The sequence below is a fragment of the Oreochromis niloticus genome, linkage group LG23 (assembly GCF_001858045.2).
Source record: "Oreochromis niloticus isolate F11D_XX linkage group LG23, O_niloticus_UMD_NMBU, whole genome shotgun sequence".
Taxonomy (NCBI): domain Eukaryota; kingdom Metazoa; phylum Chordata; class Actinopteri; order Cichliformes; family Cichlidae; genus Oreochromis; species Oreochromis niloticus.
Genome location: NC_031986.2, coordinates 12,925,092 through 12,943,383, shown reverse-complemented (window position 1 = coordinate 12,943,383; position 18,292 = coordinate 12,925,092). Strand labels below are relative to the sequence as shown.

At 40.7% G+C, this 18,292-nt stretch overlaps 2 protein-coding genes, 1 long non-coding RNA gene and 2 other non-coding genes across 12 annotated transcripts; 3 read left to right on the top strand and 2 right to left on the bottom strand.

The window, feature by feature from the left end:
* Positions 1–511: 511 nt before the first annotated feature.
* LOC102079568 (gap junction Cx32.2 protein-like) lies at positions 512–8,868 on the top strand. 4 transcript variants are annotated; one of them, XM_019352173.2, is made up of 11 exons: positions 512–571; positions 3,528–3,612; positions 3,694–3,872; positions 4,377–4,448; positions 4,551–4,631; positions 4,757–5,069; positions 5,366–5,544; positions 5,731–5,802; positions 7,240–7,317; positions 7,707–7,892; positions 8,099–8,868. In XM_019352173.2, exons 2-11 carry the CDS (start codon positions 3,543–3,545, stop codon positions 8,207–8,209), a joined length of 1,341 nt encoding a protein of 446 aa, XP_019207718.1. In that variant the 5' UTR covers positions 512–571; positions 3,528–3,542; the 3' UTR covers positions 8,210–8,868. The 4 variants fall into 4 exon arrangements, with proteins under 4 accessions (XP_019207718.1, XP_019207717.1, XP_019207719.1 ...); XM_019352172.2 differs by having other exon boundaries at positions 7,707–7,904; XM_019352174.2 differs by lacking the exon at positions 7,707–7,892.
* A 779-nt stretch (positions 8,869–9,647) lies between these two features.
* Positions 9,648–9,766, bottom strand: LOC112844033 (5S ribosomal RNA). The gene has a single exon (XR_003216588.1). It is a non-coding gene; the product is annotated as a 5S ribosomal RNA (ribosomal RNA).
* Positions 9,767–10,123: 357 nt separating this feature from the next.
* Positions 10,124–10,242, top strand: LOC112844044 (5S ribosomal RNA). Its single transcript, XR_003216599.1, has one exon. It is a non-coding gene; the product is annotated as a 5S ribosomal RNA (ribosomal RNA).
* A 2,819-nt stretch (positions 10,243–13,061) lies between these two features.
* On the bottom strand, positions 13,062–16,152 carry LOC100704461 (probable uridine nucleosidase 1). Of its 5 annotated transcripts, XM_019352178.1 has the most exons (9): positions 15,671–15,687; positions 15,542–15,596; positions 15,231–15,411; positions 14,970–15,149; positions 14,795–14,906; positions 14,569–14,705; positions 13,797–13,874; positions 13,374–13,490; positions 13,062–13,275 (listed from the first exon to the last, which is right to left on the bottom strand). In XM_019352178.1, exons 3-9 carry the CDS (start codon positions 15,408–15,410, stop codon positions 13,123–13,125), a joined length of 957 nt encoding a protein of 318 aa, XP_019207723.1. In that variant the 5' UTR covers position 15,411; positions 15,542–15,596; positions 15,671–15,687; the 3' UTR covers positions 13,062–13,122. The 5 variants fall into 5 exon arrangements, with proteins under 5 accessions (XP_019207723.1, XP_025759079.1, XP_025759080.1 ...); XM_025903294.1 differs by lacking the exons at positions 15,542–15,596; positions 15,671–15,687 and adding an exon at positions 16,072–16,152; XM_025903295.1 differs by lacking the exon at positions 15,671–15,687 and having other exon boundaries at positions 15,542–15,657.
* On the top strand, positions 15,733–17,587 carry LOC102083259 (uncharacterized). Its single transcript, XR_267296.4, has 3 exons — positions 15,733–15,825; positions 17,128–17,381; positions 17,467–17,587. It is a non-coding gene; the product is annotated as an uncharacterized LOC102083259 (long non-coding RNA).
* Positions 17,588–18,292: the final 705 nt, after the last annotated feature.

Below are 18,292 nucleotides of genomic sequence, written 5' to 3'. Positions count from 1 at the left end.
CTTCCCACTGCTAGACTGGACACAGAGTTGTCATCAGGATTTGCCTCACTAATTTGCCTCCAACTGCCTAGTGTGTTTTTCACTGGCATGTGTAATGGTTAGATGGTTAAGATTACACAATGTTACCTCTGGGAACACTGGGTGGGAAGATGATGTGTTTGTTCAAGCAGCTCTTCTATAAACAAAACACACTAGAGACTTATTAAATGGCAGCTTTGGTGAAAACATTTGGCTGCCAGTGTGGCAGAAAGGCTTCAGATCCAAATTAGAGTTTACTGCCAGCGTTTCAGACCCTGAACATTTCCCTCATAGCTTTTATGCTCATGTTGATAATTTAGTAGCCATGACACCTCACATTAAATAGGGACACTCCAATCTTTCAGCACTGCACTTCTATAAATTTGAAAGTAGCACAAAAAAAGAAATGCAGTATTGTTTTCTCTTTCCTCTGTGTTGCCCACATTTTCCCACTCCCTCCCGTCCACTCCCTCAGAGGGAGGACCTTCCTGTAAAGACCTTAAATCGTTTCCAGATTTCTGTGGAACTGCAGGAAGGAACAGTCAGAAGCTAAGTGAGCTGCATGTTGCTGTTTTCATTCGCAATAACGTTTTCATGTTTTTGTTTGTTTGTTTGTTTTTGTGTCTGTGTGTGTGTGTGATGGATGCTTTAAATTCTTTTAAGCATCTTTTGCTTCCATTTTCTCATCTGTGGCAAAAGTGTGTTTGAAATGCTGCTGTAACGTCTCTGCTTTACTAGTAGGGGGGGGGGCTGGACTAGCGTTTTCCCGATGGCCGAAGGGTTGGCCTGATATTAATATGTTTAATAAAGAGCAAAGAGTCATTTGAAAGGCTTCTAAGTTAGGTTTCGTACCTCGTGGTGCACAGTTTTTTGGGGGAAAAAATTTCTGTGCTTTAGTACTAGCACAGGTAACTCCCAACTCACTCTTTCCGTGTCAGTGTATGTAGAAATGTAGAGCAGGGAGGAAGAGACATAGGAGGACAACTGCTGATGGGAATTAGGCAGTGTTGGGAAGATATGTCTGTGAAGGTTCTCAGGCATCCAGGTCATCGTAGACTAAGGAGCTTGGGAAGGTTACTTTTAAAATGTATTCCACTACAGATTACAGAATAAATGCCCCAAAATGTATTTTGTAACGTATTCCGTTACATTACTCAATGAGAGTATCGTATCGTATTCTGAATACTTTGGATTACTTAATATATTACCATGCCTTTTTACAACTACATGAATGTACTATTGCTGTGTGATTTATTACTGAAGGTTACTCGCCATACCAATAGTATGGAGGACCACAAGAGCCACGCGCATCAAAATAAAAAATTCTGTGTTTAATTAATGAATTGTAGAATAAAATCTGCATTTGTAAATTCATTTTTGAATTCCAATTTAATAAACTGATTTTTAAAATGCTTTTTAAGTCTTCATTTCAAAAAACATTTTCGAATTGCACTTTATTAAACTGTATTTCAAAAACCTTTTTCGATGCGCATGGCTCTTGTGGTCCTTTTATTTCGATGCGCGTGGCTCTTGTGGTCCTCCATACAATAGTAGTGATGTGTTGGTCACAAACGAAATGGCTCTTAGAGCCGGATCTTTGACATGAACGACGCGAGCCGGCTCCTTATCGCTAGCCGTGGGTTTTTTTTTTTCTTTCTCTCACCCTCTCTCGCACTTTTTTTCCATTTCCCTCCGCACGTGAGCCTTGTGCTTTGCGCTGGGAAGAGGGGGGAGGGGCGGTAGTTACACTCGCAGTAGCACAGGAACAGAGCGGGAGGGAAAGGGCGGGAAAGAGAGCCAAGGACAACAATGTCACATTAGAAAGGTATAGTAATCATCCACAATTATTTTCAGTTGCGGATGATGAAGGATTCAGAAAGTTTATTCATGCAGGCCCATATGACAGAGAATGCGCATCTTCTTTTTATTTTCATATTTTTTTATATTTATATTTAATTGTGTTGTGGTTTGCAGTGTTTTGTGTTGTTTCACTTTAAATTTGTTTAAAAGAAAAAAGCTGAAAATTTAAACAGTTAAAAGTTGAAATGTAAATAGTTGTTTTTTTGTATTATATGATTTATTTATTGCATTTTATGTGGAGTGAATAAATAAAAGAATATTTACGGTGGCCTCTAGAGACAAAGCACGTACAAACTCCAAAACACATACAAACACAACAGAAGGGCAGTATTGAGCTTTTGTTACCTAGTGGCTACACAAGCCAGGAAGTACCAACGACAGGATTTGGTGTGTGGTAGTAACAGGTAAATGAAAAAAATTTTAAATTATTTGAATATATATGAGTGCTTGTGTATAAATACACAAACAATACACATATGCTTTCAGTTGTGTAATTTAAGTGATCTAGGTAGCTCTGTTTTGGAAGTTCAGTTAACGCTAGAAATGTGTTTTGGAATTTGTACATGCTTTTTGGAGTTTGTGCTTTGTGCTTTGTCTCTAGGGGCCACCGTATATATTTTTATATATTTATATATAAACATATATAAATAAAACCATAGGGGTTTTTTTTACATTAGTAATTCCTTTTGTGCATAATTTTATATTGTTGTTAATAATAAATTCATTAAAGCAACAAAACAACCTGAAGAGCTGGTTGGGAGCCGAAAGATCCGGCTCTTTTTAGTGAGTCGAGCCGAAAGAGCCGGTTCTCTAAAAAAGATCCGGAAATCCCATCACTGACCAATAGTAACTAGATTTTTAAATCATATATAAAAAGAGTAACAGTAGGGTGGACATTAGGTAAGGCTGCACTTTTTGCAGTCATCTCGTATAGCAAATTATTCCACGCGTATATAAAACAGGTCTGCGGCTTCGAACCGTAGTAAAGGGTCCTCTGGCTAATACGGGCTCGTAGCCGAAAACTAGCTTTACTTTGTTGTCTGGTCAACTTTGCTAACGAAAGACAGAGAGAGGATTTGAAAGGCTGCTCCAACGGAACTTATTGTTTCGGAGCTCGTACTTTTCCACTCTCCTTTTTCTCCCTCCCTCGCTCACAGACAGATAACGGGTATGGCAGTCCATTCTCCCTGCAGCACGGACTACACTGCCCATGAGGCTACATTCTTTAGGACTATGCATGTAACACTCTGCCTATTGCCTTCATATTAAATCATTTAAAAAAATATTTCTTCATGTCATTATGAGATTGAGACACAGGCATTTGAGCCTCTTAATGCGTGTTTTGTTTGGGTTTCCACCGGCATGGAATTACCAAAAATAGAGAGGGCATAGCCGAACATATGAAACAGAAAAATACCGCCGTGCAATCCCTTTATTTCAACAAAGTAACTGTATTCGGAATACCACTTTTTAAACGGTAACTGTAACGGAATACAGTTACTCATATTTTGTATTTTAAATACGTAACGGCGGTACGTGTATTCCGTTACTCCCCAACACTGGAATTAGGGGACAAGGACACACAGTGTCTTCACATTGTTCCACAATTTGATGCTCTAACTAATATTCTCTCTTTCTTCCTTTCTCAGAACAAAACGCATACAATGACAAACCAGAAATTGGGATTCCTCAGCAGTGTGCTGTGTAAATGGCATGCACAGGCCACTCTCATTGGTAAATTCCCCCACGTTTCCTTTAATTTTTACAGCAGCATGCAGGGGTTAATATGGAACATCACACCTGCGTTTCTTCCAGGTAAATATCTGCTGCCGGTGTTGCTGCTTATCAGATTTGTGATGCTGGGTGCTGCAGTGCAGACAGCCTGGTTGAACGATAGAGAGGAATTTCTGTGCAGCACCCAGCAGCCCGGCTGTGAGACTGCCTGTTTTGATGCAGTCACACCTCTGTCTTTACCTCGTTTATGGACGCTACAGGTGAGGACAAGCCTTACTGAGCTTCTCATAGTTAATCACAATACATTTTTTATGTAGTCAAAGCTGTCAAAGTTCCATGCTTTGTCGATCAGCCCACTACTCCATTCTCTTTTCATCATAACATTTCCTGTCAGTGACTCTTAACATAACAGAAGACTTAACTTCCTCTAAAAAAATCCTGACTAATGTTACATAGTTCAGGAAAATGAACATCAAGGGAATCCTAAATTATCCATCTGGTTGATGAGGATTGGTGGAAACTGCACTGGTTTAAAAACAAATCTGTTCCTCTGAAGGGATCGCCTCTGAGGATGGATCTGCGTGATTGATTGGGATTTGGAATCTTCTGCTTTCTTTAGTGAGCTGTCAGTGTAAACACACTGAATCCCTGATATAGTTTTCTGCATTTTGTGATATAATTTGTAGTTTCTTCTTTTCCTCTAAAACCTTCTGTTGTGTATGTATAGTGTGTATATAATGACATCACTATGTATTTCTCTCCAGCTGGTTCTCGTTTTGGCTCCTGGTCTGGTTTTCCTCTGCTACCTGATCCACCTCACCAACCAGGAAACCCAGGTGAGGAACAGCTTGGCTCAAATCTTATGCAACTGAATTTTAAATTAGAAAAAAAAAGATAAAAATTAAAAAGCTGAATGAAACTGTTCTGTTGTCCTAAAGGTCCAGAGGGGGAATGATGAGGTCAAAGGTCACACTTTGTCGGTATATCGGGCCTGCGTGGCGTTTGTAATTGTAGTAGAGGTGAGGCATGAATACACACTCATTTATACTTTTACACAGGCTGTTCTACAAATGAAAGAAACACTCATTCTGATCTGTTCGTTTGTTTAAACATGAAAACAGATGAAATGTGATGTTTGTTGCAGGTTGGATGTATCGCGGCTCAGTGGCTCCTCTATGGTTTCGAGTTATCTACTGATTTCAGCTGTGGGAGGTCTCCATGTCCTATGAGAGTAGACTGTTTCCTCCCCCATGCATGGGAGAAGACAGTATTCCTTCGTATTATGTTCACAGCCTCCAGCGTGTCCATCCTTCTGAATGTAGTGGAGGCCGTTTGCATGTTGAGAGCCAAGCTGAGGCGGACAGACGGTGGAGAAACCCTGCAGTCCGGTTCACAGGTTGAAGAGAGCGTCTTGAGTCGGCTGCTGGCCCTGTGGCACTCACATGCTGGTTTCCTGGGTACTGTAAAGAAAAACTAAGAGACATAGAAATGAAGGAGTAGTTCTGTCAAACAGCTATTAACTTTAAAAAGACCATGATGGTGAGCTCAGGAGAGAGCAGTAGACTAAGCAATAGTGTCAAGTCAGTGCAGTTTGTCTTTTGGCCTTTACATGGCAGATGAAGCTAAAGGCAAATGAAGTTTTTTGATGCAAATAAACAAGTAAACATTGTTGAAGAATGAACACATATAACATCATTATTATCATGATTTTATGTTCATTTATGTGCATGTATAGTAATCATTGTTCTTTCAGGTAAAACAGTCCTCCCAGTGTTGCAGCTGGTCCGAATTGTTCTTGTCGGGGCCGCGGTGCAGCCACTTTGGAGCCATGACTTAAAATACTTTGTTTGTGACACTGATCAGCCGGCCTGCAGTAGGGAAGCCTATAATTTCGCCTTCCCCTTCTCTTGGCATCAGTACTGGACGCTACAGGTGATCAGACACATGCCGTAGGTTTTGAGTTCATGGATTAAGCCCAGCTAAGAGAGAAATTCAGTCAATACCTCGGTTGTCAGAATTTGGTTTAATCCATGTATGAGAAGCTGGTGATTATTTAAAAAAGGAGCTTTTATCACCCATGAATCAAGTGCCATTCATTAATCTTTGCTCTGTCTCCAGGTGGTTTTTGTTTTGGCTCCTGGTCTGATTTACTTCTCCTACTTGGTGCACCTCCTGGTGACACAAAAACAGGTAGATAACAAACTCGACTTAACTTACTACAAGCCTCATTCACCCATTCATACAAGTGTTTTTTATCTATGCCTAAGCGTGTACACACCCTCACTAGGGCTGCCACGATTAGTCGACTAGTCACGATTACGTCGACTATCAAAATCGTTGATGACTAATTTAATAGTCGATGCGTCATTTGAAGCTTTTTAAGATCCTGAAAGACGCAGGAATAAGTAGTAGGATTTAAGAGTGTAATAATGGACTGAAACAGAAGATGGCAGCACTGCATGTACAAGGATGCCATTTGCCATTAAACACTAAAGAAGAAGAAGAAGCAGTTTCCGGTATCGTAGCTGTGTCCAAATTCAAGGGCCACATCCTTCGGAAGCCGCATTTGTAGGCCGATTACGTTACAGCAACGCAACGAAGGTTGTCCAAATTCGAAGACTCCTCTAAATGTGACCGACAAATGCGTCGTGCTTTTTCCCAGATTTGAAGGATGGGTCGGGTGTATCCTTTGTTGTCCAACCTATCCCAGAATTCATAGGACTGCTCAGCCAAGTTTCCAACAATGGCAGCAGCTACCTAGTTTTAACATTACTCTTTCTGGGTCACAAAACCAGAAAGTTACCCACCAGCTCGATAGCTAGCCGGGCGTTCAACGCTCACTAGAGCCGGCGAGAACAGCGACCTCCCGCCACATCATTTTCAGACCCCCGCGGTCTTTCGCTACTCCGGTTAAACGTGATATATAATCACTTAGATAGCTTAAAAATGCTGTTGTTTGGCTTTTTTCAGTGTTTAATTTGTCCCTGAGTAAATTGGTTTGGCTGAGATTAAAGTTATAGTTTTTACACAGCTGAATAAACGTCAAACAGAAAACTGATTAAACAGAAGTGTGAGATAGTAAAGAATTTACTCCAGTGTCCTGTTATATTTCAGATAGCAAGGAGCAGACGGCTAAGTTTATTCAACTCCACCGAGACAATCTGCAAATTTCATTAAAAGTTTAATAAACTATCATCTTGTCTTTATTTTTAGTTAGCACATACCTTAAACACTTCCAGCTGTAAGCTAATGATAGTTATATAAGAGCAAACGCATGCTGGTGCAAAAAGCTGTGCGTTTTACATCCAGTGGATGCATGATCTGATTACTATTCGCAAAAATAATCGGTGACTAGTTGACTGTCAAAATAATCATTTGTGGGAGCCTTAACACTCTCACACACTGATTCTGATGGATGCATCGGGAGAACACGAGGTTCATAAACAGAATCATTAGTTAATGTGAATCATGATGAAGCTCAATCCAAAGTAAAAGCACCGTGATTTGTCTGATAAATGAATCGTCTCATCACAAACATGGTTTTGTTGGACTGTTTTGCTGTCAGTGTATCTCGTGTGTGCTCTGTCTCCATTTGTGAGGTTCTTGTTTCTGTTGTTTCTCCATCAGAGTGAAACAGGAACTGTGATTAAACGTCAGAGCCTGTGGGCATATTTGGGCTTCTTGTCAGCTGTCGTCCTGCTGGAGGTGAGAAAACACACAGTCAATAATTAATGCCAAAGAGAGAAAAATCAGGGAAATATTTGTAAATGAATATATATGTAAATATATATAAAATATTTTAGATCTTTTTTTCTGTTTGTTTTTTTACTGTGGACCATATGCTGTAATTTACTGGTGCCTTTTGTTAAAGTGTTAAAGTGTAGTTTCATGACAGAGAGATCAAATTTAGTAATAAGAAGATCTCTTTCCCTCTACTAGGAGCAGTGTGTCTGTGAAGAAGTCGTTCCACATAACGCAACAAAGAAAGCCACATAAATAATCAGACATGGCTATAAAAACAGGACTTAACCTTTGAGTGGTGAACAGAAAACAAACACCTCTTTCACTCTTTGCTTCCTTTTCTGTGTTTCCAGGTGGGATTTGCAGTGGGGCAGTGTTTTAACTATGGTGTTCTTCTCCCTTCAATGTTTGGGTTGTATACACACCGATGTGACGACATAATTAGTTGTTATTTCTCACAACCTACTGAGAAGTCAGTGTTCATGCTCATCATGTTAGTTCTGGCCCTTCTGTCAGTCCTGCTGACCCTGGTGGAGATGGTGAGCTCACAGGTCGAGTCTTTGAATGGACCTTTTTTGTCTGTTTGGTTTAGATTACAAAATTTAAAAATAAAATTACACAAGAAAACACACATACACATAATGTATTTTGTTTATGTTTATCTATTTATCCATTTTGTTTATCTACTCAAAAATGTTACTGTATGTTGAGTTATGAATTATTACATGTTGTACTTTGTCTTCAGTGCATGGTGTTGAAGACCAAGAAGCCCTGGAAAAAGCACGAGGACAACAGGGAGAACAGCATCCCGTGCACTGAGATGATGTCGAACGACAAAGAAGAAGGCGATGCTTAAAAGAAGATGACTGACTCAGTGTGATTTTCCTCATGAAAGTATTTTTCTTAGGTGACCACAAATATATAACTGATATAATGAATGTTTTTTTCCTAAACTTTTGTGTGAAATATTACTTTTAACAATTTAACGCACAATACCCTTTTATTTTGAAAAAGAAATATTTTTAAGTTACTTGAAGTTCTGGCTGAAACACAGTCACCTCCAGTTCCATGTATTTTTCTAGATCTCCTTGTTATAAATTAGAGTGGTTTATTATGCATGCAATACCGCATTAGCCGCTTAGATTTTCTTCTTAAACAGAAAAAAACAGAGAGAAACACAAAAATCTGTTAAAAGTCCAGAGGAAGCTGCTTGGAAAAGGGTGTTTGGAGAAGCCACAGCATGAAGCGATGCACACAGTTTGCGGTTGCATAGTACAGTACATGAAGTTCCTCATTTTAAAACAGCACGCCGTCTTGTATTGCACATTACTAAAACTTTGTATACTGGACCTTGCTGTTGTCCCACACGGGTTGGTGTCGTCTTATTTCAGCACATGTATACAGCAAATCGCATCTCAAAGATATTATGTACATTTATCTCTTATAAAAATAATTGACAGCAAATATTCATGTATTGTGTTTTTCTACTGGAATAAATGTTTATTGTTTTACTTCCTCTCTCATTTTCTTTTTCTTTTCTTTCTTTTTTTTTTACATTATACCACAGAAAATCTTTTCTACACGTTCTGTGTTTTGTCGTCACCTTGAGATTTAGTCAGAGAAAAAAATCAATCAGAGATGAATTTTGTTTGCAGAGAAACATTTGCCGACACATTAAGGCAGAGGGAACAAAGAAAAGCAGGTCTGGAGGTCTGTCAGTGAGGTCTTTTCCCATTTAAATAACAAAGAAATAACCAGGAAATAAAGGCAAACAAATAATCTGTGCCTTTATCTCAGATTTACATTGTAGGAACAGCTGCTCAATACCCACTGTAGTTTTTGCTTATTTGTGCTATTCAATTGTTTGTTTTTTAATAATTTATTCTTTTCTGCACTTTTATCCACATCTGTACAAAGTGATCCACTGCACCTTCTTTTACATTGAAATCCTTTTATAAGCACTGAAGTCATTTTAACCTGAGCTTCTACTGAAATACAGTCGATAAAGAGAAACACAGACTCTGTGATGTTTGTTTGAAGGAAAATTCATTCCCTGCAAACGTTTATCTGAGTGAGAAAACAGCAATTTTCTTTATAAGTCAGACACTTGGCCTCTTCGTTTTAAGTTTGTCTTGGCATTAATCCAATTCCTCTGGAACACACGATGGAAATCTGATATTCTCATGTTCAAAAGATATAAAATAGATACGAATACCCAGAAATGTAACTGCTCATCCCTCTATACACTAACTGGGGCAGCAGCGCCCTCTGCAGTTTGTGTGTCGAAGTGCAAAAGCTTACAGCACCTGGTATTACCAGGCGGTCTCCCATCCAAGTACTGACCAGGCCCGACCCTGCTTAGCTTCCGAGATCAGACGAGATCGGGCGTGTTCAGGGTGGTATGGCCGTAAGCGACGGCGCAGCTACACAAAAGACGTTTTATCGGTGGCAAATGTCACACAGCTTGATATATATTATTGTGCTAAACTTCATGTGTTACAGCGACAACATGCAAACCTTCGTTATTAACTGCAGCTTCAACACTGAGCTGCAAACATGCTTTTCCCGCAGTAACATCACGATAAGAACACATGTTCGTTGATTACAGCACAGTGTGAAAGTGACAGAGAGCACACAGTGTGTTAGGACGATTTGGAAATCCAACATTTTTGTCGTTTGGACATTTTAACTTAAATATAGAAAACAAAAACGTAAGCGCGTACGTGTCCTTACAGCATGGATAAAAAGGCCGTTTGCGAGCTGTCCTTTCCCTTACGGCCATACCACCCTGAACACGCCCGATCTCGTCTGATCTCGGAAACTAAGCAGGGTCGGGCCTGGTCAGTACTTGGATGGGAGACCGCCTGGGAATACCAGGTGCTGTAAGCTTCTTGCACTTCCACACACAAACTGCAGAGGGCGCTGCTGTTTAGGAAAAACTTCATACCACCTTTTAATGTTTTGCTTGTGTAGATTTCAAAAATGAAAAGAACAATCATCTCTGCAGCTTTTTGGAAACTCTTACGGTTCTGTTTGAAGCTGTAATTATTGTCTGATGTTTGACAGGCGTGTTCGGGTCAGTGTGGCTGTAAGGAACAGGCCTCGTGTTGATGCTGTTATGCATTATTTTTATATTTTTAACTTGTAGTCTTCAAACTGCACAAATCTAGTTGTTAAATAAAAGCTGTTGCACACTTTGTTCTCTCTGTCAAAGCAAGACTGCCCCGTTACTAGGATTTATTTTTATTGATATGCAAGTTTGTGAAAAGCATTTTTAGTGCTGTAATAATAATATTACCTCTGTGTCTGTTACAGAGTTCAGTTCTGCTGCACCAGGATGGCTGAGTGGTGAAGACGTTGACCTTCAGATTCAAAGGACATGTGTCCGTGTGGGTTCAAACCCCACTCTAGGTAAAGAAATGAACCCAGCCTTCTGTGGAAGCAATCACATGTTTGGCTTCTGTAACTAAGTTGATGACAAATAATTTCTAGAAGACATTATGTGCCATTCTAGTTTTAAAGTTATGTCACATGTGCAGTTTTACATCCAATATTGGACCTTTACATGACGTGTTGCTTAATTACATTTTTGTAAAATGTCTTACAGCTGAGTGCAAAAGAAAAAAAAAAGAAAAAAAGAAGTTAGTTTGCAGAATTGTGGTGAAGATTACAGTGATGCACTATGTTGGACTGGTACACAGGAGACTGGTATTCATGGTCAATGTTAGGTTACATTCAGGGTAGCAGACATCAATTCTATATAAATATCTCACGTTTTTATCCTGATTAGACTCACTGAAGTCGACCCTTTATACTATTCTTCTAGTTTTTAGTGTATAGGATAGACCTGGGAATTATATGGCCTCTAGACCACATCCATTCCTCTGACTGTCCCTGACCACCTCAAACACTCCAGACTTTAACGACTTGTTTGAACCCACAACAGTCTAGATTTCTCTCACTAAACAAGGAAAAAAAAAAAAAAAGAGGACTGAGAAACAAATATTGTACTTAAACTAGAAGCAATGTAGCAAAAGCACTTACCAGCAGCAGATGATAAAGACAGAAAAGTTAACACTAAGCAGAATTGAGCTCAGTCTGTTGGTGTAGCCAGTGGCGGTCCAAGCCTGTTTGGCGCCCTGGGCGAACACTCCCTCTGGCGCCCCCCCCCCACACCACACCACACCACACCACACCACACCACACCACACACACACACACATATAAAACATATTAAAGATTGTACATTAACATAAAACGGTTGTCAGAACCATACTGAATTTCACCAGAGAAACTCACACACACACATATGAAGAGACAGAGTATGCATAGTATGCAAACGGCTACCAAACAGCCATCATAATCCGTCATACAATGAGAACAGGACAAATCAACAATTGACACTGACTAATTAATATTAAAATCTGTAACATAATGTATTGTTTGGAGTTTAGTCTGTTACTGTTACTATTTTTACCATTTCTTTTTGGAGCAACTGTAACCCACATTATTTCCTTAGGGATTAATAAAGTATTCTGATTCTGATTGTTTCAGGATGACCTGTCATTATCCAATGACACATCTGCTTACCTGTATCTTTTGCTCGTTTCTCCTCTTCTTCTTTTCTCTTTTTTCTAAACTGAGCCCCTGATGGCTTTGAACTTTTCTTGTCCATCTTCCATTGGTTTTAATTTTGCACTCCAGTATGAACACCCATCCCCCAACCCGAGGATCACCACAACATAACCTAACAGACCTACACCTTAGTTCACAGGTTCACTTTGTCTAAGGTGTATTTCTGGGATTTCACACAACCTAGGATTCAAATCATGAATACATAACGGGCTTGGATTTACAACATTATGAATGAAATGTGCTCTATTTGGAAGCAGCTGGCCCCTCCCCTTTCGACAGGTTGTGTTTGAGACTTTTAATCATCAAACTGTAAATTATAAATTTTAAATTGTTATTGATCCCTTGTCTGGTCCTAAAGTGTATATTTATTTTCTTACTCTTCTTATATTTATTGTTTGTTTACTTGCACTGCTGTAACTGGAGCCTCGTCGTCTCGTCTCTCTATATACTGGACTGTATGTAGCAGAGATGACAATAAAGTTTACTTTGACTTCAGCAGCGAGCAGGCGCACCGAGGGCTCTCGCGCTCACTTCAGAATTTCGAAAAAACATCGGTGCAAATTATAAGTCTGTATCATAATGTCTGGTGTTTTCGTGTTTGTTGTTTTGTTTTTATTTTGTTTTATTTTGCGAGTTGGTTATTAGATGCTGCTCCAGCCAGCCAGAGAATCCCCCGCCGCCCCGCCCTCTCCTCCCTGTGCCGCAAGCAGCAGGCGCACCTCGCAAACGGAGGGCGCCCTTACTCCCAGCAAATGGGCGATAGAAAGCCGATCGGTGCCTATGCCATTCCCAATATGCGCTGGCTGATGTCGGGGGAGCATGAGTACGAGCAATTTCTTCTTCTTCTTTTTTTTTGCCGATGCCCGTGATGCCGCCCCCCACCACGATGCCGCCCCGGGCAACCGCCCATGTCGCACGTATCAAAAACCGCTACTGGGTGTATCCCCAGTTTCTCATGTGGCCTCCTGAGAAAATGAGTGACACGCCTCTTCTTTACAGCCTACACCATCACTGTGATGTATACGAGTCTAATACTTCCTGCTTTAATCCTGACAGAAAACACCCCAAAGAAATATGAAAAAAAAGCTGTTTTATTTGTTACGCACAGTCACACCTTTAGCTCACCACATTTTTCTATTTAAGGGAATTCATGAAGAGAGTCTTCAATTTCTCCAAGTCGACATTTTTCATCAGGATAGCCTTGTGTTTCTTTTTCAGCAGCTCCATGTAGTCCACAACCATCATGCCTCGGGTGTAGGTCCCTGCCAGCTCCACCGTTACAGCAACCTGAAGGAGGGATGCAAGGATTTGTTCAGTAACATTTTTTGCAAGCAGTGTTTGAACTTTGAACCGATTAAAGGAGCTTTTTTTTTTTTTTTTGAAACCTCGTCACTCTCGGTTATGAATGCATCTTCAATGGCAGTAGCCATAGCGTAGGTGTCGCAGGAATTGAACCCTTTTCCCTCTGTGATCTCCTTTTGATATTCAGGTGACTGAGCTTTCTGCAGAAACAAGCAGAGGTTTACATCTGTTCGCCAGTCTTTAAACTATAATCTAGTTGATTTTCTCTCATCTTTCTTCCATTCTGGCTTCATCACCCAAATATTTCTCAAATCACTGAGTTACAAACTGAACTGACTGTTTGTAAATCAACCTTAATCCTGCAACCAGCATATGGATATTATTCCCATTAGCTATAGAAAAGTCTATGAAAGGGTTATGTTGCAACACATCACATCATTTCAGAAGTCTATCTACTCTGTTGTGTTAAACAGTGCACAGCATGTTTTCCCAGCACAAACAATTACCTTCATTGACAAGCTTGAGATCTTTTTCATAAAGGCGGCCTTCTCTGTGTTTTGGCACAGCCACTGCTCACAGAAAGACTGATGGGGAGGAAAGTAAATAACGCACTGTTATACTGCACCAAATTGTCTGAAAATATATAAAACAATGCCTTTTATTTCTTGGCTAGCAATAAGGTCAAAGTGAACAGAAGATAAAACGTGGAAAATTAAGTTTAACAACTTCATGTAGTAGCTGGGAATACAGGTGCCCAAATAATAGGTCCATAAAATGTCCTTGTGGTACTAAAATATCTGAAATCCAAACAAAGAGTTACACAGAAATACCCAAAGGCCCATTTATTCAAATCCACCAACAGGGTTAAACTAGTCAAATCCAATAGCTTTCTGGAGTTTTCTCTTTTGTTGATAATCAAACTAGTGGCTGAAACTTGAATTCACTTTTACTTATACAGTGCCAAATCACAACAACAGCCACCATAAGGCAGTAAGAAAACCCCAACAATCACATGTCCCCTTATGAGCAAGCTCATTGGCGACAGTGAGAAGGGAAAAACTCCCTTTTAACAGGAAGAAACCTCCAGCAGAACCAGGCGCAGGGAGGGGCGGCTATCTGCCGCGACCAGTTGGGGGTTTGGGGAGGAAGATGGAACAAAAAAAAAAAAAAAAAAAAAAAAAAAAAAAAAAAAAACACGGTGTGGAAGAGAGCCAGAGATTAATAATAAGTAATGATTCAATGCAGACAGGTTGAAGTGAACTTTGTTTTCAGCCTCACCCAGGGCAGGCTGTTGGAGCAGCTGAACTCCCAGGGTGCAATGTAGGTGGGGCAGTTGTAGCGATCCAACACGATGTAGGCAGCCTCAGGGTCAGCCACGAAGTTGAACTCTCCACACACTGTGGTGTTCCCCCTGGCTGCGCACACATTAACAAGTACAGTGAGGCAGTGTTCGCGTCTAAGCAAGCAGACCGAGTAAATGTTTTGAATCACGTGGAGGACATACAGTCAGTGTTTCCTCCCATGATGTAGAGCGCCTTCAGCTTCTTTGGGAAAGATGGGTCCAGTTGCACGGCGACAGCCAGGTTGGTGAGGGGAGCGGTGGCGACCAGGCTTACCTACATACAGAGCAAAAATTATAAAGAGAGTTCTTCATATCATAAAAATAAACTTCATCTTACCTCTCCAGGATTTTGATTGACAGTCTTGATCATAGCATTCACAGCTTTCTTCTTCTGCACCAGCTCCAAGCCTGGAGCATCTGGGTCGGGAACTTCACCCAGTCCATCCTTCCCATGATAATCCCCAGCTTGGCGTTTTTTGGCCAGGAGAGGCTCTGAGCAGCCTCGATACACCGGGATCTGCATCACAGCAGTGCGTTCAGATCAACCTTTAAATTATGTATATTTAGTTAAGAGAAAAGAAAACTACCACAAACTTACATCCAGCCTGTTGCAGACTTTCAGGACACGCAGTGTGTTCTTGAGGGCATTCTCCAGGGGGGTGTTGCCAAAGCAACAGGTGATCCCCAAAATCTCAACATTGGGGGCCGCAAGGGCCACCATGATGGCCTGAGCATCGTCCACCCCAGTGTCCACATCAATAATCAGCTTCTTCTTCATCCTGTAGTTAACCGAACAACAGATCAGCTCTCTTTAATGTTTCAACCTTTTGCAGTAAAAAACTTGGCAAATGATGGAGTAAATACTGGATTTAGGTGGTCAGAGTTTAGCTCCAAAAAAGCTAAACTTACTTAATGATTGCAGGGTGTACAGAAAGTTGTTGTTGGACCCAAGGTGGCTGCAAAGCTAAAGAAGGTTGAAGTTATAATCCCCCTCCCATCACAGCCACCTCACCTGCAACCACTTCCTCATCACCTCACCTGTTTCCACTCCCACATCAGATTAAACCATTCTTCAGACTAATCTGAACCCAGTTTGATCTTATGACTTTAAGCAATGGTGTTTGGGCTGCCGCTCTGTTTGTGACCATCTGTTCTCTAATTTCCCGTAAAGAGCTCATGCTAGCCTCGTCTCTGTAAGTGTTTTTTTTCAGTCCCTGTATTCTTAAAACTACATGAAGCTTCAGTTTTGTTTGAGTTTCTCAAAGTCATAAAACACACAACAAACATTTCTCCGGGTCTAGGATCTTTGCATTGTATTTTATTAAAAAATATGATGTCCTAGTAAACAGCATACACACACATATATTTACAGGAACAATAACTATATAACTAATCAGACTAATCAAACTAATTCCTGGTATCGAAGACTCAATCCTCACCTGGTGAGAGGATCTTGACAAACGTGTACTGCTGACTGAATCATGAGTGAAATGGTACCAGAGAGCAGCCTTCTGAAAAGAGTTTATGTAAGAGGAACACTCTCCAGATGAGCTGTTTATAGCATCTTTTTTTTAAACTCCCACTGGTTGCAAAAGTGTTGTCTTTCAGAGAGCAGCAGAGAGTTAAATTACCAATAGTTGGCACTTTCAGATGACTTTTAATAGAAATTCCACACCTTTGTTAAATGCACTTTGGTGCTTGGCTGCCTCTAAAGCTTTTTGTGTAATCAATACCTGGATTTTATGAAAAGCACTGCATTTATAGGCTTGAAGAAGGCTGCTATATACTGACTGTTAGCAAAAAGAAAAATCTTTTTTCGTTTCAGCTGTATATTCGTATTAAAAATGCTGAAAACCACTTTTTAGCATCTTTAACTTTTTCCACCATTAACAAAGGACTGCAAACTTTGTCTAACTTGCAGTTTTGAAAAATTGTCTGCACCTAAACTGTCCTGCAAATAGAGTTTTAGCTGCTAATCAAATGCACATTATTAAAGATCATCAGCAAGTGTGAAGCCCTCTATAAAAAACAAAGGTTTTGGCAGTTGCTGCAGTGAGTCCTCGGTGCTCTGGAGCATTCCGGTGTGTGTTAACAACAAATTCACTCTAAGGTCAGACTTTGCAAGCTTAGAGAAATTTTAAAAACAAGAACTATATCTCAGAAGAGTGTTGTCAGTGACTTGGCTGAGTGCAGGGCCACAAAGTTCTCATGACTGTGTAGTTTGTCTCTGTGTTTTTGTAAAGGACCGGAACATTGTTCTATCACCTATATGTTGAAAATGTGCACTCAAACTGTAATGTGCATGTGTGATATAGGCTAAAATCTTAAGCTGGTCCGCTGGAAATGATTACTGAATGAGAAATTATATTATTAAGTGTGCTTGTTTGGTACAGGTACATATTACAGGTGCCTTTATGTTACTTTCGCAAGGCTAAATCTGAAGAAGATGGTGTGAGTTTATAGCATAAGTGTAAAGAAATTGTCTGTTGTCCCAGCCTCTGACTACAGCTGCTTTCATGGATGGCTGGCTGGCTTATTTCAAACCTCTAAATGCATTAGAACCAACATTTATGAAAGACGTGCACTTGGTAGCCCTGAAGAAGGTCATCTCTCACTAAAAGAAAGTTTGAGTCATGGTCTGGCCACGGCTTTTGCTCACGCCACGCACCTGCCTACCTCAGCTTCAGGAGTTTTGGATTTCTTACCACTCACCACTCTCTCCTCCACACTATTGATCCACCTGTGTCATGTAAGCAGCTTAAAGGAACATTGGGAAACAATATCTGCCAGCATTCTCCTGGAACCATACCTGAACTTGTTTACTCTTATTTCAGTGACTCTGATCCCCTGGACCCTGCCATCCAATCTGATGCCCCTTTTGGTCCCAAAATCGCAGAACTGCAGTTTCCACTGTTAAAGTTTCTCTTGTTGTTTGCATAGTTGCATAAGTGCTCCAGTTTCGCATTGTTCACGGCACATGTTAATACTCACTGCTCACAGTTCACATGTAATAGTCTTGTTGCATATTCACTTGCTTTGTGAATAAATAGGGATGCACCGATCCCGATACTGGTATCGGGTATCGGGGCCGATACTGTAAAATGTGTGCGTACTCGTACTCGTAAAAGTCAACCGATACCATGAACCGATACTAATGTAGCCCGGATGGGAATTTGGGAGTAGATACTCATAATTCCCATGGACTTGAACGCCACATAAGGTGTTCACAGTTCACAGAAGAGAACGGCATGGAGAGATGCACGAGGTTAGCTGAACCAAAGTGAGAGACTCGGCTAGTTTTACTGAGATTAACTAGCACAAAAGAGTGTGTAACTAGAAAGCTAACCGTGTGAGAGCTTCGCAACAGAGTGTGGGTGAAGTGACTTTTTGTTTCAACAGTCGCACCACCGTGGAAAACTGTGTTTCCAGCCATGACCGCCGAGGCTAAAGGCTAGCCCGGACTGCTTGGCTGCGCCACGGAGGCAGCCGCTATGGACTGTCGGAGAGCTGGACAGTGACGGGCTAACGCGCTGTAGCAGAGACAGCATCGGGTCTGCAGGGAGTGGATTTAGTGTGGGACTGGTGAATGGCGACCTACCGAGCAACGGAACTGTAAGTCAGACTTTTGTGCTCTTACTGGGGAGAAGAGGATTTTTCTCC